Here is a 22,158-nt window from a genome sequence, read left to right as displayed (position 1 = left end):
GGGGGCAGCTGGATGGCCCAGTTGGTTAAGCGTCTGGCTTTTCATTTCAGCTCAGGACACAATCTCATGGTTTGTGAGTTCGAGCCCTGCATCAGGCTCTGCACTGACAGTGCACTGCTTGCTTGGGAGTCTCTCTCTCCCTCTCTCTCTCTCTGCCCCTCCCCTGATTTTGTGCACACATGTTCTCTCTCTCTCAAAATAAATAAATACACTTTTTAAAAGAGTCCTCACCAGATGCAGGTCACACAGATACTCTCCTGGATTATCTTCTAGGAGTTTCACAGTTTTGTGTCTCACATTCAGGTCGATGACCCATTAGGGTTCATTTTTTGTGAAAGGGTGTAAGGTCTGGGTCTAGATTCATCTTGCAGCTGGATGTCTTGTTGTTCCAGTGGGACACAGAAAAGTCTGTCTCTTGTCCATTGCTCCCTCATCACAGATCAGGTGACTATTCTTGGTGGCGGGGGCAGTTTCCAGGTGCTCTCGTGTTCAGCGTGTCTGTCTGTCTACTCATTCACCAGTCTTTGATTGCTGTGGTTCAATAGTTAAGTCTTCAAGTCGGGTGCTGTCTGTCCTCCAACTCTGTTCTTCTCTTTCAATATTGTGTGGGCTCTTCTGTGCTTTTCCCTCCATATACACTTGTCGGTGTTCACAGAATAACTGGCTGGGACAGAAATCAGCTCTTTAGGGGCCACTCGTAGATATGTGCTGCCTGCCAAGAAGCACCGTGCACCTGATGAAAGAATGAGTCTCGCAGGTGAGGCAGCCGGGTGGGGACCGGCAGCTCCAGCAGCAACCGGGGTGTAGAACACTCTCACGGGGTCTCTAGTCACAACGAGCATGTTCTGGGGCCTCACCAACCTCTTGGTACCCTGAGGGGCCCGACTGGGGAGTCATCATCACCCCGCTGGTGACCCGTTCACTTTGCTCCCCTCTTTCGGCTGATTGCAGTTCTGGCCCACCTCAACCCCTCTTTGGACCCACAGTTGAAAGATGAAGCCACCTGGGACCTCAAGTGTCACTGGCCTTGAGGAGAAAGACCCGCTCCCCAGCACAGAGTCATTGAGGCCACATTCTTCTAGATGCAAAGTCCCCTCCAAACCCAGACCACCTTCCTTGACTCGCCTCGGTTGGCCAGGAGGTGCCTTAAACATTCACTCCGCTTTTGAATATCTTATTCTACAAAGCGGTATTCATTCCTGTCTTTTTTTTTTTTTTTTTTTACATTTTGATGCATTTTGTGCCTCCTTAACTGACTCCATAAAATGTTTACACACCTTCTGAGACAGAAGGCACTGTTCTTCTGAGAAAGACGTTGCTGTCTTCTCGGAACCTGGTCATTTAGAGAAGACTCCAGCCTGCTCACAACATGGGAATCGGTGAAGTGTTTAAAAACTGTCACGAGTCCGTGATTCTCCAAGGGCACAGTCAGGAGGAGGACGGTGTTCCCAGGGAGTATCTGTCCCAGCAGAATTACACTGAACTGTATTTTCACGATGACTTTCTTATTTCTGCCACCTTCTGGAATAAATTATTTTTCTGCTTTCTATGAAAGAAAAAGAATTTGTAAGAAACACAGAGCCCAAAACAAACATACTATGGAGAAAATGGAGGACACAGATCACACAGGGCGACTAGGATTTTGAAAAGTTATTATTAATGTGCTCGGTGAGATAAAAGGAGATACTGCATCCTCGATGTTAGAACAAAAATACTCTTTTTAAAAGTAACATTCGTAAGACAAAATCAGAGCTCTCGAATTTAAAACTACTCTAGCAGATATGAAAATTCTGACAGCTGGATTACAAGATAAAACAGACGGGAGTCTCTAAGAAAGAGAAGACATGGTAAATGGAAGAAGAAAGACAACTGAGTTGGAGGACCAGTCCAGAAGAAACAAGGTTGCCTTGAAGAGAAACAGAAAGGAAGAGAATGGCCAAGAAATGGTTGAAGGAAGCGTTCCACACCTAAAGAGCAAGAATGTCCCGGTGAAGAGGGCCCTACTTGAGAGGTGAGGACAGAGCCACACCATGGTGCGTCAACACATCTTGGTGAGCCTGGGGCAAAGAGGCCATCCTGCAGGGCTCTCCACCCTGTGGGCGGGGGCCACAGGGAGGGGACTCACGTTCCACGAACACAAGTGGTCACAGATCCCTCCAGAACAAACCTGGTCACCAAAGTAAATGAATGAAAGCCTTCAAATTCCTGAAGGAAAATTGTTTCCAAACTAGGGGCACCAGGCAGTGGCTCAGTCAGTTAAGCGTCCGACTTCGGGCCCAGGTCATGGTCTCACTGTTCGTGGTTTCAAGCCCCACATTAGGGTCTGTGCTGACAGTGCTTGGGATTCTGTCTCTCTGCCCTTCCCCCACTCTCTCTCTTTCAAATAAATAAACTGAAAAAGAAAAAAAAAAAAGAAAGAAAGAAAATTATTTCCAAACTTGAACTGTATGGCCCTGTACCTCATCCAGTTTGGTGAGTGTTCCACACACGCCCGAAGGGAATGTGTGTTCTGTAGTTACTGATCCATAAATATCAGGTCAAGATGATTGTTCAGATCATCTAAGTCTCTGTTGATTTTCTTGCCCAACTGTCCTATCAATTTGAGAAAGGGGTATTCAGTGTCCTGCTGTATTTGTAGAATTGCCCATTTCTCTCTTTTATCCTGTCAAATTTTGCTTCAGTATATCGAGGCCCTGTGAGCAGGTGCATAAGTGTTTATGACTGTTACGTCCTCTTTATGAATAATCTCCTGTAGCATTCTGAACTATCCCTCTTTATTTCTGGTAATATTCTTTTCCTGAAGTCTATTTTTTATTTTTTTAAAGATTTTATTTTTAAGTAACCTCTATACCCAACGTGGGGCTCGAACTTACAAGCCTGAGATCAAGAGTCACACACGCTACCAACTGAGCCAGCCAGGCGCCCCTGAAGTCTGTTTTTTTAATACAGCTTTATTGAGATATAATTCATGTCCATAAAATTCAACCATTTAAGGCACCCAATCTGGTGGATTTTAGTATATTCACAGAAATTTGCAACCATGAGCACAGTCTAATTTTAGAACATTTTGTCACAGAAAGAGATCTCACACCCATCAACAGTCTTTCTCCACCCTCCACCCGCTTCTCTCTGCTGCTAGGAGTAATGCCACCATGAAATTTTGTGTGCAGGTATTTGTGCGAGCATGTCTTCAGTTCTCTTGGGAATACACCTGGGACTGGAGTTTCTGGGCCATCTCAAAGCTCTGTGTGTAACTTTTTGAGGGACTGCCAAACTGTTATTCAGAGTGGTTGAAGTCTCTTTTGTCTGATGTTGATATAGTGCTCAACCCACGGGAAACCTTCTTCCATTTGTTTGCTCTCTGACCTGCAGATTAGGTCTTTCTCCACAATCTATTTTTATAGTGTCTGCCTTTTTCTTTAAGTTTATTCATTTATTTTTGAGAGAGAGAGAGAGAGAGGGAAGGGGCAGAGAGCAAAGGAGAAAGAGAATCCCAAGCAGGCTCCACGCTATCAACACAGAGCCTGACGCAGGGCTCAAACTCACAAACTGTGAGATCATAACCTGAGCCAAGAGCAAGAGTTGGGTGCTTAACCAACTGAGCCACCAGGTGCCCCACTTTTTTTTTTAAGTTTATTTATTTTGAGAGAGGAGCAGAGACAGGGAGGTAGAGAGAAAATCCCAAGCAGGCTTTGCACTGTCGGTGCAGAGCTCAACACAAGGCTCAAACTCACAAACCCAGAGATCATGACCTGAGCTGAGATCAAGAGTCAGGTGCTTAAGCAAAGGGAGCCACTCAGGAGCCCCTATAGTATCTGCCTTTTAACTGGAGTTTTATCCCATTAACATTTAATGTAATAATTGGTGCTTTTCAATGTAGGTCCACCAGTTTAGTTGTTTCTGTTTCTCTTTTCTGTTTTCCTCTGTTCTCCCTTTTCTGCTTTTCTTGGATTATTTGACTATTTTTAGAACTCCATTTTAATGTATTGGCTTTTTGCTGTACTTTACATTCTTTTTAGTGCTGGGCTCTAGGATTACAGTATATATCCCTAACTTTTCAGCCCACTTATAATCCATACTGTACAATTCACAGGAAATATAATGGCTCTACAACCACGTAGGTGTGTCTACCTCGCTCCTGCCTTCATGTACTCTACAGGTGTCACATTTACTTACATTGTAAACCCCACAAAACAATATTCTTCTGCCTCAAACAGTCATATCTATTTTTTAAATGAGAGGAAAAATAATATTTTCTATTTTACCTAGGTACTTACCATATCTGATATCCTCATGCCTCTAAGATCTAGTATCTGTATCCCCTCCAGCTTGAAGAACTTCCTTTAACGTTTTGCTTTTGTTTTTGTTTTTTGTAGTGCAGATTCGCTGGCAACAGATTCTCATGGTTTTCATTTATCTATAAATGTTTTATTTTGCCTTCGTTCTTTGAAGCTATTTTCACTGGGTATAGAATTCTAGGCTTCACAGTGTAAAAATGTTCCACAGTCTTGCCTCCAGAGTTTCTGATGTGAAGTCCACAGTCATTGAAATCATTGTTCTTCCATAAGTAATGTATCATTATTCTCTGGCCACTTTGAGATTTCCTCCTTTTACCTTTGACTTTCAGCAGATTGGCTATGATGTGCCCAGGGGAGATTTTCTTTATATTTATCCCGTTTGGGATTCACAGAGTTTCTTAAATCTGTAAATTTATGTCCTTCACCTGACTGAGGAAGTTTTCAGCCATCATTTTTTTTTAAATATTTTTTTTAACGTTTATTTATTTTTGAGACAGAGAGAGACAGAGCATGAACAGGGGAGGGGCAGAGAGAGAGGGAGACAGAATCTGAAACAGGCTCCAGGCTGTGAGCTGTCAGCACAGAGCCCGACGCGGGGCTCGAACCCACGGACCGTGAGATCATGACCTGAGCCGAAGTCGGAGGCTTAACCGACTGAGCCACCCAGGCGCCCCTCAGCCATCATTTTTTAAATTATTTTTTCTGATCCATTTTCTCTCTCTCTTCTGGGATTCCAATTTTCTCCCTTCTGGGACTCAAACTAGTAGACCTTTTGACATTGTCCCTCAAGTCCTTAAGATTCTGTTCACTTTTGGAAATCCTTTCTCCATCTTCTTCATATTGGATAAATTCTTCAGATGTTTCTTCAACTTCACTCTTTGCTCTGCCGTATCCATTTCGCTATTGAGCCCACCCAGTGCCTTTTTTAACTTACGATATTGTATTTTTTAGTTTTAACATTTTCTTTTTTTTTACATTTTTAAAAATGTCTTTGATGGTATTTCGTACCTTTCATGCGTTGTGAGTATATTTTCCTTTACCTAGTTGAGTATTGTTGTGATAGCTGCTTCAAAGTCCTTGCCTGAGAATTCCACCATCTTAGTCATGTCTGGGTTCCTTAAGTAAGTGTTCATTGTATCCTGAATATTGTAAATACTATGCTGTGATGGTCTGGATTCCATTAGATTCCTTGGATGAGCATTGATGTTTGCATTTTCGCTGGTAATTACCGTGGCTAGTCTCCAACTACAAATATCTGGGAGGCAGTAGGAGTAGCTCAAATGTCAGGTCAGGCATATTAGCCTTATCTGCAAGCTGCGTTGAGTCAACCCAGTGCAGGCACAGTTTCATACCCTCTATCGGATATTTGGGAACAGTTTACACACAGAACATGGAGCTGCCATTCCCTGACTCTCTCTTTTCTGGGACGCCCCCCTCACTTTGGCAGCTGTGGCCACCCCCCAAGGTTCTGTCCTCTGACTTTTTAAGCCAGAAAGGCTGAAGTTTTCCATCAGGGCTTTGAGTGACCCGCATCACACTCTGTCCATGACACAGCACTTCTGACTTTCCACTCCCATCCAAAATCCGCTTACCTTAGTTCACGCTCCAGAGCTTTCAGGGAACTGCTTTTGTTTGTTTGGGTTTGGGGGTGGGGGAGTTGTTTTGCCGAGACTTTGTACACATTCCCTGCAGAGGAGTTGGTCTTAGGATATTTACTTTACCTTACCCTCCAACCTCAAATTTTGTACCCAAACTCCCAGTTAAGTGTGCAGTTAAAGTCATTTTCAAGTAAGCATTGTATCAAAAAAAAAAAAAATCTCCCAAACTCCTTTTATTGGAAAGCAACTCGAGAATGTCCTTTACCAAAAATGAGGCTTTATACCAAGCAACAGCCAAAAATACATCCAGGGGGTCTGGGATTTGGGCGACCCAACACAAGAATGAATCGGAAGGAATCCAGGGGACAGAGGTAATGGGACACGGGCGTAGAAAACACCAAACCCACGTTGTGCAGAAAAGAGCTGAAGTCTTCAGGAGCAATTTCTTCAGCATAAACTTAACAAAATCCCCAACATATTTGAAGATTTTGAAAAGAGATTTACATAATTAGGAAGTGTTTGGATTGGAATTACTGTTAAGTACATGGGAAATTAAACCAATAAACAAACAACAGAAAATGATTTTACCCTGGGGAAGACATAATGTATGGGAAGACAAAGTCATCATAATATACTACATGATTTAGCTATGAATAGATATTACACAGTCGTGATGTAAACCCTGAGTGTTGATCTAGTCGGAATTATGATACAACTGTAAGCTGAGGTTGAAGTCCTGGGGGATGAAAGGAAAGACCTGAATTCGTGGTTGTCAACTGAGGGCGACTCTGACCTCCCAGTGGACATTTGGCAATGTCTAGAAACATCTGCAGGTGCCACATTTAGGAGGAAGGGGATGTTGCTGGCATCCGGGGCTACTGCCCCACATCCTATCATGTACACCCACAACAAAGAATTAAATGGTCCACATTTGCAACTGTGCCACTGTTCAGAAACCCTGGGATAAGCCATCATGTTCCACATCAGTGTGTCAGCAGACCACATCTACAATGTAAACACTGGGGCGCCTGGGTGGCTCACTTGGCTAAACGTCCAACTTCGGCCCAGGTCATGATCTTATGATTCGTGAGTTCGAGCTACGTGTAGGGCTCTGTGCTGACAGCTCAGAGCCTGGAGCCTGCCTCAGATTCTGTGTCTCCCTCTCTCTCTGCACCTTCCCCGCTCGTGCTCTCTTTCTCTCAAAAATAGACATTTAACATTTTTTAAAAATAAATGAATAAAATAGAATGGAAACATCAAGGAGCAACCACATAAGCATGTTCAGAGACTCAGGGATAAATTAGAGTGAGCTGAAGGCTTTGGGAGTGACAGGTGGGGCCTGGGTGACGTCCTCTGGGTTTTGTAACCGGCCCTACAGAACGCCGTCTCTTTAAAGCGCGTGCAAGTGTGAGTTTTGTGTTCTGAGTGACAATTCATGTGGAAGAAGAGAATGATTGAGGAGAGTACGAAAGTGTGCAAAGGCAGCCTGACTTCCTGTTCTTCACAGAAGCTCTCTGAACCCTGGTGGATGCTAGCCCTGGGTTCTTGCCCTCTGCCAGGATGTAGCCGTGGTTTGCTCCCTCCTTAGATGGCTCCACGTCTGCATGGAAGGACGATGCCTGGAGGGGCATGTTACTCTGCCCTGCAGTTAACTGGATCCATGGCTCATAACCCGTGTCTTTCTTCTGCAAGGCAGTCATCCCAGGAGGCTCATCATTGGGGTTAACCTTCCGTAAACGTGGCAGGCCCTCGAGGCCCACACCACCCCCTGGCGGCAGCATGCCAGAATTGCAGGCCCAGGTGTTCTGAGGGACACGGGAACCCCGTGGAAGTTCAAGACGCCAAGCTGGACATCTGAGGAATCAGGCAGCATTTCACCCACTCAGCCTCTGAGGCTCCTGTCCCCACACAAGCAGCCCAGAGCACCTGTCGTATGGCCGGTAGCTGATTATAATGTCCCTCTGTGGGTTAAACTGAATTTTGAGTTTGTTTAAAGGCTGGGACACCTGGGTGGCTCAGTCAGTTAAGCATCCAGCCTCAGCTCAGGTCATGGTCTTTCAGTTCGTGGGTTCGAACCCGGTGTCAGGCTCTGTGCTGACAGCCTGCTTTGGATTCTGTGCCTTCCTCTCTCTCTGCTCCTCCCCTACTCATGCACTGTCTCTCTCGTTCTCTCTCTCTCTCGAAAATAAACATTAAAAAAAAAATACATTAAAGGCTGGGGAATTCTAAAATGTTTATTTATCTTGAGAGAGAGAGGGAGGCAGAGAGAGAATCCCAAGCAGGCTCCCTGCTGTCAGCACAGAGCCCAGAGCCCGACGCGAGGCTCGAGTTCGCAAACCATGAGGTCACGACCTGGTCTGAAATCACGAGCCGGACACTTAACCCGCTGAGCCACAGGCGCCCCTGAAAGCTGGGAAACCCCGAAGTGCGGCTTTGCTCGTCCTCTTCCTCTCTTCCGTGCCCCCCGTGCTGGGAAGGAGAATGCAGCCAAGGGGCCCGTCCTGCCTTTAGTCCTGCTCTGCGGGTTCCAAGCTGAACCTGCTGCCTTGCGCCTTTGCCCGCTCTTCTCAGAGGAGGACGCTTACAGGCATCATAGCACAAGCCACGTGGCACCCCTGTGCCCTCGCTGGCCAAGCGCTCACCCGCACACCGGTGGCTGATCCACGAAAGCCCGGAGCCACGCAGCCCGCTGCTCCGACCTTGATACGTTTCTTGCTTTGGGAGAAGGACTCTATCCAAACGTATTCACTTTGCAGAGCAGGATGGGAATTTAATATGGGCCGTTTGAGGTGGGGCCCGGGGCGCTGCCGGCACCCATTGTCCTGCAGCGGGGCTCCCCCAGCCTGTGCCCGGGCCCCCAGCCCCCACCCGGCCCAGGCCCCTGCCTCCTGTTCCCTGGGCCTGTTTTCTCGGGTGACACTCCGCACACCTGGGGTTACACCTGTTCACCGACTCGTGTGGCCAGCCCCCCACAAGAACATCTGCTCCGGAAGCAGGGACGGGCTGCCCACCAGGGTCACCCCTCACCACCTGACTTTTTGTGGGTGCCCTGAGCAAAGTGGTGAGCGAGGGAATAAGCACACAAGTCACTTCTCTGGTGTGTGGCGGGGAGAGAGGGAGAGGAGGGGCGTCAGCTGCGGTCCCGGGGCTTGCGTCTGTGTCTTTCTCGGGGCCGCGGAGACCGCGTGTCTCACCGAACACGAGTTCCCCTGTCTGGCGCTCCGAGGCCAGGAGGAGCGCACCTGTCGTCGGTGTGGGGACCCCAGTGCCCAGGTGTGAGGAGTCATCGGGCCTGTTAACGTCTCTGTTCGAGGCTCCCTTGCCCTTGATGGGTTTTTAGGGAATCCCCAGCAGGAGAAAGTACCACAAAATGGGGACAGCGATGGCAGGGATGGGCGGGGCCTCAGGGGCTTCCCACCTGTTCTTTGCAGTGGGGGGAGGGGGCTTTTCTTTCTTGGAGGACGGCGCACAGGGCGATCTCGGGTTCACTCCCTTGCCCCTCGGTGCCCGGCGCTCACCCTGGGAGCTGTGGGGATGGCAGGTGCCCACGCCCCTCCCAGAGGGGTCCAGTTCAGTGAGCGTGAGGGGCAACGCCGGGCCAGAGATGTGGAGCCCCTACGCCCGAGAACCCCCCAAACTCCAGGAGGTGCAGAGTCCCCTCGGTGTCGGAGTTCAAGGCCCAGCCCCGGCTCTGCCTGCCGATGCCGTGGGGACAGACAGATGTGAAGGGGGAGGCGGGGGCCAGGAGCTCGGCGAACACCCGAGTGGCCGCGGTGGAGGCATCCTCCGGTGTCACTGGATGGGCAGGGCGGCGGACCCGTGGCCCTTGGCACCTCGTCTGCCAAGTTTCTGTGCCTTTTGCAGCGTCCCGGGCAGGAGTGGAGGAGGGAGGGAGCACCTGGAGGAAATGAGCCGTTTCAGTGGATGTGTGTTCCCCAAATCTGTGAAAAGCAATTAGTGTTTCCTCTTAAGTGTGACAACGGAAAGCTGTAGGGCCACAGCCCGGGACCCTGGAAATCTGTCTGGCTTTTCGCGCATCACTGGTGGCCAAGAAATTCCTCCCGGGTTCAATGAGAATCAGCCCTGGCCGCCTGGCAGCTGGAAACGGCCCTGCGCAGAGTGACAGGCACCCCCTCCACCACCAGGCCACGGTTAGCTGGACTGCGGCCACCACAGAGCACCCCCTGGCCCCCCCAGAGCACTTGTGGTTCCAGAAGCCACGACGGTTTCCCTCTGTCCGTCTGCTGACCGGGCGGGGGACGGGGGGCAGGGGGCATTGTTCCCTTCCTCCCGCGCGGGCCCCTCACCCACAGCCCCTGTCTCCCGCAGGTGAACAAGGAGAACGTTGTGAAGGTCGGCCACCGGCAGGTGGTGAACATGATCCGCCAGGGAGGGAACCACCTCGTCCTCAAGGTGGTCACGGTGACCAGGAATCTCGACCCGGACGACACCGCCAGGAAGAAAGGTGCCCGCCCCGCCCCGCCCCCCTGCACCGCCCCCCACATCTCCCGCCCGGGGGGCGGCCCCCCGAGAGGAGGAAAAGAAGCCAGACGGGGAGGTGAAGAGAGGACTCGGGAGCTCGGGCCTCAGGCAAGGCTGTGCTCAGCAGCCCTGGGTCCGGGGGGCACAGGCACACGTGTGAGGCCCGGGTCCTCGCTGTGACGGGGTGGGGGGTGGGGGGCGGCCGGCCAGGGGCTACAAGGCTGCCGGAACCACCAGGTCCGTTAGTCACCCGCAGGCACGCGGCGGAAAGAGGGCCGGACAGGCTCCCCTCTGTGCGTTTCTGCTCCCTCGGGGAGGGCAGGGGTGCCAAGTGCCAGGTGTGCCTGGGGGGCTCAGTACAGAGCGCAGGGGCCCCCCACGCAGGGCCTGTCCCGGTCCCAACCCCTCGCGGCCCGAGCGGAAGCTCAGCGGGTGACACGGCTGCTTCCCCACCTTGGGGGCTCGGGGCCGCCGGCCCCCAGGTTGTTCTGGAAGCCGGGTGGGGGCAGGGGCACATCAGGGCCAGGCTCTCACACCCATGTCTCTCCCGCCTGCCCCTCAAGCCCCCCCGCCTCCCAAGCGCGCCCCGACCACGGCCCTCACCCTGCGCTCCAAGTCCATGACCTCGGAGCTGGAGGAGCTCGGTAAGAGTCGCCCGTCTGGCCCGCCCGGCCCCCCGCTGCCGCCACCCCCGGGACCTGTCCGCGCTGCCTCAGCCCGTGCATGGCCCTGTGCCCGCTTGCTTGTCCCGTCCCCTGCCCCTGAACCCCTGGAACGGCATCAGGAGCCCTGCGTGCGGGTGGCTCCCACGCTGGCATGTCCGTGGGAGTCCTGCTGGCTTCGGGGGCGGTTGCTAGTCTTGCCTTTTGCTGTTTTCGGCTCGTCTAACATTGTTTCGTTTTGAATTTTTGGGCCTCTCACTAGTGGATAAAGGTAAGCCGCCCCACGGTGTCCCCCAAACAGCTCCCCTGCTGTCTCGGGCGCACCCCACCCCCCAAATCCGCCTCACCACCCCCGCGTGCTGGACGCAGACCAGAAAGCTCCATCCCTGGGGTTTGGTGTAGATGGTGGTGGGGCCAGCAGGCCTGGAAGGGTGCGCACCAGGGGTAGGGGGCTCCTAGAATCTTCTAAAAGGTCTGAAAGGCACAGGAGAGCTCGAGCCACTGGCCCTATCAGAGAGACAGGGAAGGGTGTTCAGAGCAGCAAGGGCCCCGGGTCCAGGGCAGTGCTGGCTACTGAGAGGGAAGATTCTAGAGCCGGCGCGGGCCATCCGGATGCTGGCTAAATGTCGTGCTGGGGTGTCACCCATGGGGCCCAGGGACACGCTTGGTAGGAGGCTGGCTCTTCCACACAGAAGTGGCGAGAGGGCCGATGTGCTTGCTCTGCGGAGAGCGTGGAGAGGGGCTGGCCGGGTGATGAAGGGCCAGCGTCTGGGCGCCCCGTGCAGCGCGGAAACCGGCCCTGAGCCCAGGACCCGCCCATCAGGCACAGCTGGCTCAGTGGGGGGAGTCCGAGCTCCCCCCCGTCGGCGTTTAACTTGACGTCACTCCCACCTGACCCCAGCCTCCCGGGGAGACCTTCTAGACCCTCCCGGAACCCATAGTTCCTCACGAGCCCCTTTTCTCCCAGCCACGTCCTGTCCGTCCGAACAAGGCTCTCCAGGAGAGCCCTGACTGTCCCCGTGCACCTGGCGTGGCACCCGGTGGGGATGACCACAGAATTGCTGCACATCCTTTAAAACTGGGCAGCACGTGCTACCCTGGCCCCTCCCCCGGGCCTTGGCGTCTCTCCCCCGTGCGGGGACTCCGTGTTCCCCTTGTCACCCCGTGCCGCTTTGGCACAGTGCTGCGGGGACAGTGTCTCACCCGTGGCCAGGAAGCAGGTTTAGCAGCCGGTCATGTTGGAAGGGGAAGGTCACCCCATCACCAGGTTCCCGGGAGAGCCATAAACCCAGCTGTCTAGACACCCCACCCTTCTGCGTGTGGCCCGCGTGAGCTTCCGGTCAGCGTTAGGTTTCCGGGCCCCCTAGCCAGGCCCCGGGGGAGCGCTGCCGTCGTGGACTCACCCTCCCCTTTCTGTTTGCAAGCCTCCATCCGGAAGAAGAAGGGTAAGGGGCCAGCCCAGTGTCTGTTCCCAGCCCCTGCCCGCATACCCCATGGAAGAGACCCCCTCTGTGGCTGTCGGCGTGGCGTCTACACCGCCGTACTCTTGCGCTGTCTCCTCCCTGTGCCGGGGCCTATGGAGGGGCCCAGCTCTAGACCGCGTCCTGTCTCAGTCTGTCCTGTCTGCTTTGCTTTTCCCAGTGTGGTTCCTCTCTCACCCCTGACGTGTTGTGCGTCTCCCCCAGAGCTGTGTCCTCATCGTCATGACCATGAGGCCCGTGGGACCCTCAGGCTGTCACAGCTGGGCCCGCCCTACCCGCCGGCAGCCTCGAAGTTGCGTCCGGTCCACGGCCACACGCAGCAGGCAGCCGGGGTGCAGGCCGGCGGGGCCCCGACGCGGGGCGAGGGGCTGGTCCCCTGACTGCTAGCTGCCTGGGCCTTGGGGGCAGGGGCAGCATCCTCGAGCTCACAGAAAGCCCCTGGCTCTCACGCTCTCTGCCTGCGGGATAGCCGTCCTTAAGCTTGCAGGGACCCGGGAGCCGACTGGCACGGGGTGGGGGACGGTTTGCAGTGCTGTGAACAGCAGAGACACACGCGCCACGAGAGCCCCAACAACAGAGCCCCAGAACGATGCGGGCTCCTCCTTCAGCAGCATCCATATTTTGGGGTGTTTCTCACCTGACTGCTGGAGACAACGATCCCAATGATAGAAAGAAGCACAATAAACTCAAAACTCCTTCTGGGGGTCTGGGGGAGCACGGCGTGGACCCCATCACGGGAGCCTAGGCGCTGGCGTGGAGGCACAACGCGGTATTCTGAACGCTGAAGTCGGGAGGTGGGTCTCAGAATCCATCAGCCGGTATCTGGGGGCACGACCATGGGTCCTAGAGCATCAAGTCAGAGCACCTGCTCCTCCTCCCCGGCCTCCACCCGCCACCCCCAGGACTGCCCAGAAATTTTCCTGGGATTCCATGTCTCCCCGAAGTCCCCTTCAACCCAAGGCCAACACCCTGCTGCCCCAGGGATGACCCCTCTGTCTGCCACACCATCCTGAATAAGGCACCCCGGCGTGGGCTCCCGGGACTTCACTGCCGTAACAGAGCTGGCCGAGAAGGTCCCTTGTCAAGGGGACGCTTCCAGCAGCCATCCTGGACCGTGTGAAAAGACAGGAGTCACAATCCTTGTGGCCAGCACGGGCACAGGAGACAGGGAGTCCTGGAGGGTGGAGACCCACCTGGCTTTGAACAGCAGAGAAAACTGGAGGCAATTTGAGACCAAATGCCCCTCCCCCACATTTCCCGACCCCAGCTGGTGCGGGAGACAGTGTGCACGCAAGACCCCAAAGTTGCCCCGTGGCTGTGGCCCACCCAGCTCCTGTGTGAGCAGTCCACGGGGCTGGGGAGATTGTGGGGTGCAGTGTGGCGCTCCAGCGGCCCACACTGCGCAGCGAGGGAGTGGACAGTCCGGCCTCACAGAGCTTGGAGCATCGGACGCTGGTGGGCATGCAGAGAATGCTTCTTGCACACTGCCCCTGCCATCTCTTCCGGGAGACCGGTCTAAGCTCAGAACCTGCCAGTCTCTTCCGGGGGACCGGTCTAAGCTCAGAACCTGCCAGTCTCTTCCAGGGGACCGGTCTAACCTCAGAACCTGCCAGTCTCTTCCAGGGGACCGGTCTAACCTCAGAACCTGCCAGTCTCTTCTAGGGGACCGGTCTAACCTCAGAACCTGCCATCTCTTCCGGGGGACCGGTCTAAGCTCAGAAGTATTCCCCATGCTCCAGGGCCATGTGCAACAGGGGGGAAACAGACTTTTACAACATACTGGTTGAATAGCGTCCCCCCAAAAACCCACGTCCAGCCAGAACCTGAGAAAGGGACCTTATTTGGAAACAGGGCCTTTGCAGATGTGAGCCTGTTGAGGCTGCACTGTATTGGGGTGGACCCAGAGCCAATGACCATGACCTCACAAGAGAGGAAGAGATTCAGACACACACAGAGGAGGGCACAGAGGCAGAGTTTGGAGCGACGCGGCCACAGCCCAGGAATGAACGCTTGGAGCCCTGGAACCTGGAAGAGGCAGGAAGGATCCTCCCCGGGAGCCTCCAGGAGGAGAAACATCCTACTGACACCTTGACTTGGGAATTCTGGCTTCCAGACTGACGGAGAACAAACTTCTTTCGTTCTGAACTGTTTGCGGTGGTTCTAGAAAACTGTCACACCAGTGAGATGGCCCCAGCCCTGGCTCCCCCGGGCGACCCCGGTGCTGCCTGCACCCACAGGCCTGACCCTTGGAAGGTGTGAAACGCATCAGGGCCATCAGGCCGGGAACAGCTCAAAGACCCCTCCCCGCGCCCTCACGGCCTCCCGGGAAGACTAAGCCAGAAGTGGGCCAGCCGGCCACAGCCACTGCCTCCCCCGGGGCTGGCGCGTGGCCTCTGGTGCCGTCGGTTTGCGTTTCCCTCGTGCAGAGGAGATCCCACTGAGGTCTGGCTCGTGGAACGTGGGTTTCTGCCTTGGGAGGGCTCAGGGCGCACTGGCTGAAGCCTGCCAGCGGCCAAGGGTGAGCTCCTGGGCTGGGGGGGTTGGGGAGGGGGGGGGGTGAAGGCTTGTGACGCTCTGGCTGTCCCTGCTCTGGTTCCCCGGGGGACCTAACCGCTCTTGCCAAATATGCCACCTCCCCTCCTAAAACACGCTGCCCCCTCGCCAGGAAGCGGGCAGTTTATGGACGGTGAGCATCACCCCAGTCCGTACGTTTGCTTAGAAAATGACAGCACGTGGCTGCCTCTAGAGGCTTCTCCTCAACTCCCTGCTAGGTGGTTTTTAAGATGCGTCTGCGGGATTGTTCTCAGCCGCAGAGCACTTCATTTTAGGGCTGCAGGGGGCTGCGTTCGCTAATCCTCTTTATCCCCGAATAGAGACCCAAACCCAGGCTCTCTTAAATGAAGCACAAAAACCTGGAGACTCTACAACGAGAAGTGGGACTCCAGCCTGACAGCTTTTCCTAAAAGCCTTCATGTTCTGGTAAACAGACCCTCAGAGGCGGGCGCAAGGCAGGAGGAGCCCCAGGCCTCCCGTGCGGAAGCCACGGGCTGTCCGTGTTCCCATCTGAATCGCACAAACCACACTTAATGGCTGTCACTGAAAGCAATCGTTCCCAGCCGTACCCCCCACAACCCAAGAACTCTGGTGTTCTGGTTCAAAAGAACATTTGGGGGGCACCTGGGTGGCGCAGTCGGTTAAGCGTCCGACATCAGCCAGGTCACGATCTCGCGGTCCGGGAGTTCACGATCTCGCGAGATCTCGAGTGATCTCGCGTGAGTTCGAGCCCCGCGTCGGGCTCTGGGCTGATGGCTCGGAGCCTGGAGCCTGTTTCTGATTCTGTGTCTCCCCCTCTCTCTCTGCCCCTCCCCCGTTCATGCTCTGTCTCTCTCTGTCCCAAAAATAAATAAACGCTGAAAAAAAAAAATTTAAAAATAAAATAAAATAAAAGAACATTTGGCTGGAGGTGGAAAGGCCAAGATTTAAAACAAGGACAAGGACAAGGACAAGGAGGGGCGCCTGGGGGGCCCCGCCGGGTAAGCGTCCAACTTCAGCTCAGGTCACGATCTCGAGGTTCATGAGTTCGGGCCCCGCGTCGAGCCTGGAGCCTGCTTCGGATTCTGTGTCTCCCCCTCTCTGCCCCTCCCTCACTCATACTGTCTCCAAGATAAATGGACATTTAAAAAACTTTTTTCAATAATAAATAAAACAAGGACGAGGACATCCACTCACGGTGGCCACGACCCCCAGGCACGCACTTCTGGGCACCCCTAGACCCGCCCCTCTCAGCACGGGGCGACTGGTGTGGACAGTGCCCTGACTCCTCAGCCGGCTGGAGCGGGCAGACCATCCCGATGCCCACCGCCCTTCAGGGCTCAGGACCCCTGGCCCAGGGTGGGGTGGGGATGCGGAGGCCGGCAGACCCCGGCGCGAGGCCCAGCTCCCACCCACCGGCTCGCCTGGTCACGGGTTTTTTAGCCGCGTGACCTTCAACATCGCAGACCGGGACCGCTCCCCTCCCCAACGGCCAGAGAGGAGAGGAGGTGCTTAGGACTGCCACCAGGGACCACTGCTCCCGACACGGGGTCTTTGCCTCACCTGTGCCCGCCCATGACTGAAGGTGTACTTTTGGGGTGCCTGCCACGTGCCCCGGGGCTCCAAGATCACAGCGGGCTCCCTGCTTATTCCGGCTCGTGAAGAGAGTCCAGGCGCTACTCGGATACCGGGCAGCAGCCCCTCGGCCTGCTGGGAAATTAGGGTGAACCGCCCATCCGCTTGGAGGAAGGGGGTTAAAACCAAAGAAACGGCTAGAAACAGGAGACTGTCGAAGGTGCTGCTGGTTAGCTCTGCGTCACAGGCGAGCATCCTGCCCTGGGGCCCCCGCCCCGTACGGTGCCTCCCACGGGATGAGTGTTGGCCTCTAGTCGCTCTTTCTGTGGCTCGGTGGCACCCCCTCCACGCCCCGGAGGCCCGGCAGAGCCCCACTGAGTGGCATGCCCTGCGACCAAGGCCAGACCTGGAGAGACGGCCCGAGCCCGAGGACGGGCCCCCAGCCCCGAGGACACCCGACTCCCCGCAGCTCAGGCTGAAACGAGCCGACAGCCAGCACCAGGGGCCCAGCTTCCAGGGAGAGGCCACGAAGACCAAGGAGGCCAGCCAAGCACCACCTGAGCACGTCAGTGAGGGGACCCCGCGCCACGGTCAAGGGAGCGAGGCCCGGCCGGAGGGGCGGGGTGGGGGTCTGGCACAGAAACAGGTTAAACCCCAGCCACCGAAGGAATCCCGGCCCAGATCGGAGGTGGGACGGCTCCCCAGAGGAAGCAGCTTTCCGGGACCGTGGGGTGTGCACAGCACAGCGGCAGGGACAGGGACCCGGCAAAGGGAAGGAGCAGCAGCTGGTGGCCAGGAGGGGGTGAGTGGCGCCTCCCGGGGCCCTAAGCACGGCTGAGGACAGGACAGCTCCGTGGGCCGTGAGGAGGAAGGCGGGCTGGGGACACGGTGACCGTGGCTGCGAGTGGCCCAGAGACATAAGTGTCTCTGACCAACTCCCTGAGGGGCTGATGCTCCCTAGCACCCATGATGAGGAGGACGTGCCCTTGGCCGACCAGTCTGGACCGCAGGGCAGGACACAGGGAGGGAGTGGGTCTTTTCTTCACGAGGGAGAGACGTGAATGCGCGTGTGTCAGGGGGAAGGGCCTTCTCAATGCGGCTCGGCCAGAACCCTCTGCGCCCGGGGCTCCCGGGCAGGTAAACTGGGACAGGGTCCGGGCCAGGGGGCAGGTATTTTCCAGACAGTGAGGGTTTTGGCTTTGCAGGCCACGGGCTCTCTGTGGCACATTCTCCTTCCCCTCCTTTTAACAGCCTCTTAAAAATGTAATCGCAGGGGCGCCTGGGTGACTGCGTCAGTTAGGTATCTGACTTTGGCTCAGGTCACAATCTCACGGTCCGTGAGTTCGAGCCCCGCGTCGGGCTCTGTGCCGACAGCTCGGAGCCTGGAGCCTGCTTCGGATTCTGTGTCTCCCTCTCTCTCTGACCCTAACCCAACCCACTCGCAATCTGTCTCTGTCTCTCTCAAAAATAAACATTAAAAAAACCAAACACGTAATCGCTGCACGCAGGGGGAGTGTCTGCCTGCTGGCAGTCAGGATCTGGCCCAAGGGCCTTAGTTTGCTCACCCCCAGTCCAGGACACAGGTCTGGACCCAGGAGTCTTGTGAGCAGTTAGTCACAGATGTCAGAGGCCCACCTGCTGGGTGGTCTGGGAGGCTGGGGTGGCCCTGGTGGCTGCTTGTCTGCCTGGCCCCCTGTCCCTCCCCCACCCCACACACCTCCTCCCTTTTGCAGTTCCTCTATGGGGACCCTGGTGTGGGTGGCTCGGGGAGGGGGGGGGCTTTCCCAGGGGATTCGCTCCTCTTGGGAAGCCCCTGTGGTTCCAAGTGGCTGTCCTGCCCGGTGGGAACAAGCAGACGCCCCAAGCCTCACACCCTGGCCTGACAGCTCTGGGTCTGGGCGAGACTCCAGGGGCCTGGGAGTCTCTTCGTGACAGCAGGCACTTCGAGGGGAGTCGCCAGACCCCAGAAAGGATCGGGGTTGCTAGGAGAAGGCCTCGGGCTCGTGGATGGAACGTCCAGGCCTGCGTGTCCTGGGGATGGGGGGCAAGGACGGTGCCGGGCCTCACGAGGCCCAAAATGGGATATTCCCATCAGGCACCGCCTCGCACTGGCTTTGCGCCACCTGGGCCGTAGTCTTTCCGGGAGGGCGGGCCCCAAGGCCCCGCGGGGTCTCAGACATCCTACAGATGAAGCGAGGGCTTGTGGGTGATCCTAGGCCCCGCTGGAGTTTTCACGTTTTCCAAAAGTTGTAATGGTGTGTTACATTTAAATCGTAAAAAGTTTTTAATCTGTAAGAATTACACATCGCTAACCCTTGACTCTCTTTTTCACCAAGAAGAATGTTGTGCTGTTGGGAAATTGGGTGTCCCCCACGCAGCACGGGCTTGGCGGCTGGGAATCCCGACGGCCGCCTGACTGTGCCCGCCACCTCTAGCCCCGGGCGCGAGGGCCTTACAGCCCGGCAGCCGCAACCTGTGGCAAAGCACCTACGTATGCCTCTGAGCTTTTAAAGAGGAAACGATCCCAAACCCTGGTTTAGTTGGCGCGGCCAAGAGTACGTCCAGCAGCGAAAACAGAGCGGCTCCGGGGAAGACTTGGCTTTCAGGGCGTTGCAGGCCTCGGGGGCCGAGGCTGTGTCACTGAGAGTCTTGTCCGCGTGCGCCTGCCCGGGGTGAGGGCTCGGGAACGGACTTGGCGTCGCTGCAAGTGCATGTGGCACAGAGACGCATGCGTGACCCACACCGCGGTGACGAGCGCCCGCCTGCATGGTTTGGAGGCCGGAGCAGTTGAGTGGCTGTTCACGTGCGGAGGGCACCTTGTCAGAAGCCAGCCCCCGGGGGTGCTTCGGGGGCTCCGGCCGCTGACGCCCGTTCCCACCGTCATGTTCACGTTGCAGATAAGCCCGACGAGATTGTCCCAGCCTCCAAGCCATCCCGCACTGCTGATAACGTGGCCGTGGAGTCCAGGGTAGCCACCATCAAGCAGCGGCCCACCAGCCGGTGCTTCCCATCCGTCTCCGACATGAACGTGAGTGGCCGTGCCCCGGGGAGGCGGGCGGGCCGTCCCTGCGGTGACAGCTCTCACCTACGGTAACACCTGGAAACGTCGCCCGTTGCACAGGCCAGCCTGGCGTAATGCACGTTAGAACAGACCCACCTGCTGGTGTGAGACCCCCATCCCCGCCAGAACCCCGGGGCTGGCGGGGGGGCAGGGGGCGGTAATCCCACAAGCTCTGGGCCGCCCCACTGCGGGGTCAGCCCCCAGCCCCAGCCCCGTCTCCCCATCCTCGCTGCCCGCCTTGTTTGTGGCCTCTCACCGCATCTTAAGCCCCATGTGGCCCAGACGCTGTCCGGCCCGGCCTCGGGCCCCAGACCCCGGGCAGAGGGTGCTCTAGGAAGACGGCCTGGGGCCCTGAGCACAGGATGCCAACGAGCTGACGCTCACGTGTCCACCGGGCTCAGCCGCCTCCGGTGCCACCGACCGGGGGGCGACCAGCAAGCCCAGCGTTACAGACGAGGAAGCGGCGGGTTGGGCGGCGGCTGCACGGGGAATCCGTTTCCCAAGTGCACGAGGGAAGCCAAGCTCCCCTGGGGCCAGCCCACCCGCCGCAGGTCCCTGCCGGCGCCGCTGGCCTCGGGGCTCCAGGGCAGCCCTTGCGCTTGCTCACCCCCCCCCCCCACCTGGCTCACCCTGTCCCGTGCCGTGAGCCGGTGTTCCTGACCCATCCTGTGGAGGAGGGAAACGGAGACTCCTGCACTGCCCACCCGCTGTGCGCGCTTTCCTACCGAGCGTCTGCCGCGGCCCCTTCTCAGACGTGTCGGCCAGTCCACGGCTCCACGGGGCACCCTGGCATTTAGAGGCCAGGAGCCGGGGGGGGGGGGTGGGGAGTGCCCAGCAAGAGCCTCTTCCGGCTCCCTGAGGCTGGTATGTCTTGCCGGCCTCGGCTGGACACGGCTTGCTCCTGGGGGGGCAGCACGGGAAGCCGTGTGACAGGTGGGCACAGGTGCTTCCGTGTCACCCTCCGGGCCCGGATGCCCTGGGTGGGGCTGGTCGGGGCTCGTCTCACTCCGGGGTCTCTGGTTTGCAGTCCGTGTACGAACGACAGGGGATCGCCGTCATGACGCCCACTGTTCCTGGGAGCCCGAAAGGCCCGTTTCTGGGCCTCCCCCGAGGTACGATGCGAAGGCAGAAATCAATAGGTAAGAAGCATGGCCTCCACCCACAGAGGTTGCCCCCTGGCTCTCAGAGAAGCCCTCAGAGTCCCCCGGGCAGAGCTGCCCCCTGGTGGGGGGGGGCCCTTTAGACCCCCACGCAGACTCAAACTTTTCTACCTGCTGGAAACGACATCCAGCCTCGCGGGCCGAGCGGGCCGTGCTAATGCCAGCGGGGTGACAGGCACGCGCCAGGAGGGAGGCAGAGGGTGGCCCAGGGCAGCCTAGGAAGCCCCCTCCACCGCCCTGCAGGGACCAGAGTGGCAGGTGGAGGTGGTCGCCCGCTCAACGCGATTCCCACATCCCCCGAACCGCCCGGTCCCTGCCACGTTTCAAGCGGGTGAGCTCAGCGGACACACTTCTAAGGGTGGTTGGGCCACGTTCTAGAACGCCGACAAACTCAATGTGCTGCGTGTCGTGGAAAGCCGCGTGCCTTCTTGTTAATGCCCCAGCGATACCTACGGGCACTTCCGGGCATGGCGAACGTGACCCTGCCGGACAGCCCCCCGTTGCGATAACCCGACGCTGTCTGTACCGTGTAAAGCCTCAGGGGAGCTGGGCCACTGCCGGACCCGGCTGGACCCGGCGGCCCCAGGCCGGCCCTCGGGGACGCTGCGGGTGATTTCTGGAAGCGCCTCCTGTTATCGGAGGCCTGGCTCCTCGGTCACTAGCGTGAGGTGGCTCCCAGTCTGCCGCTCCTCAAACCCGCCCTCCCCAAGAGCTCAGGGCCACCGCAGAGTAGCGTAGACGCCACTTTGTGCGCTGGCTCTGTTACTGCTTAATAACAATTCATTTCCTCCTGTCAGACAGCAGAATCTTTCTATCAGGTTAGTGAACCTTACGCTTCCGAATCTGTAATCTGAATGTAACCCCTATACTTACTCCTTAAGGCGTATTCTTAAATTACGACTCCTTGGGAAAGTTGTCGGGCGACCCAGGTGTTAGCGACTGGTCGAGAAGGCCTTTTAGAAATCCGTCTGTTCGATGCCAAAACGCCCTCCCACAGGAGTACGTTAAATTGGGAATACCCCTATCGAATGGAGATTTTCATTAGAATAAGTTACCGTAGTTTGTCCTACAAGTTTTTTGATTTGAAGTAACCCATTTTGTTACCTCCTTGAGCAACCCGCATGCCCCCCCTCCCCCCACCGAGTGAGACCCCAGTGCCTCCCATCTGTCGGTGTCTGTGTCTGTGTTTCGCTTCCGTCTCCTCGAGTGCATTCTGTTGATGTTTCGATACCTCGGACTGTTGGAAAGAGGGTCCGGAAAGCCTGGCCCAGCCGGCCCACACACAGAACTGGGGCCATCGCCATGCCGG

The 22,158-nt window shown here is 56.4% G+C and overlaps 1 protein-coding gene across 1 annotated transcript in view; it reads left to right on the top strand.

The window, feature by feature from the left end:
- SHANK2 (SH3 and multiple ankyrin repeat domains 2) overlaps positions 1-22,158 on the top strand; it is a 476,763-nt gene that overhangs the window by 438,007 nt on the left and 16,598 nt on the right. Inside the window, 7 exon segments of the mRNA XM_043581937.1 lie at positions 10,226-10,361; positions 10,942-11,022; positions 11,303-11,311; positions 12,465-12,485; positions 19,526-19,656; positions 20,717-20,828; positions 21,647-21,667. Of these exon segments, the coding sequence (XP_043437872.1) occupies positions 10,226-10,361; positions 10,942-11,022; positions 11,303-11,311; positions 12,465-12,485; positions 19,526-19,656; positions 20,717-20,828; positions 21,647-21,667 (511 nt within the window).

The sequence above is a fragment of the Prionailurus bengalensis genome, chromosome D1, assembly GCF_016509475.1.
Source record: "Prionailurus bengalensis isolate Pbe53 chromosome D1, Fcat_Pben_1.1_paternal_pri, whole genome shotgun sequence".
Lineage (NCBI taxonomy): Eukaryota > Metazoa > Chordata > Mammalia > Carnivora > Felidae > Prionailurus > Prionailurus bengalensis.
The sequence above is the reverse complement of the archived record's forward strand: the minus strand, read 5'-3'. Positions and strand labels throughout refer to the sequence as shown.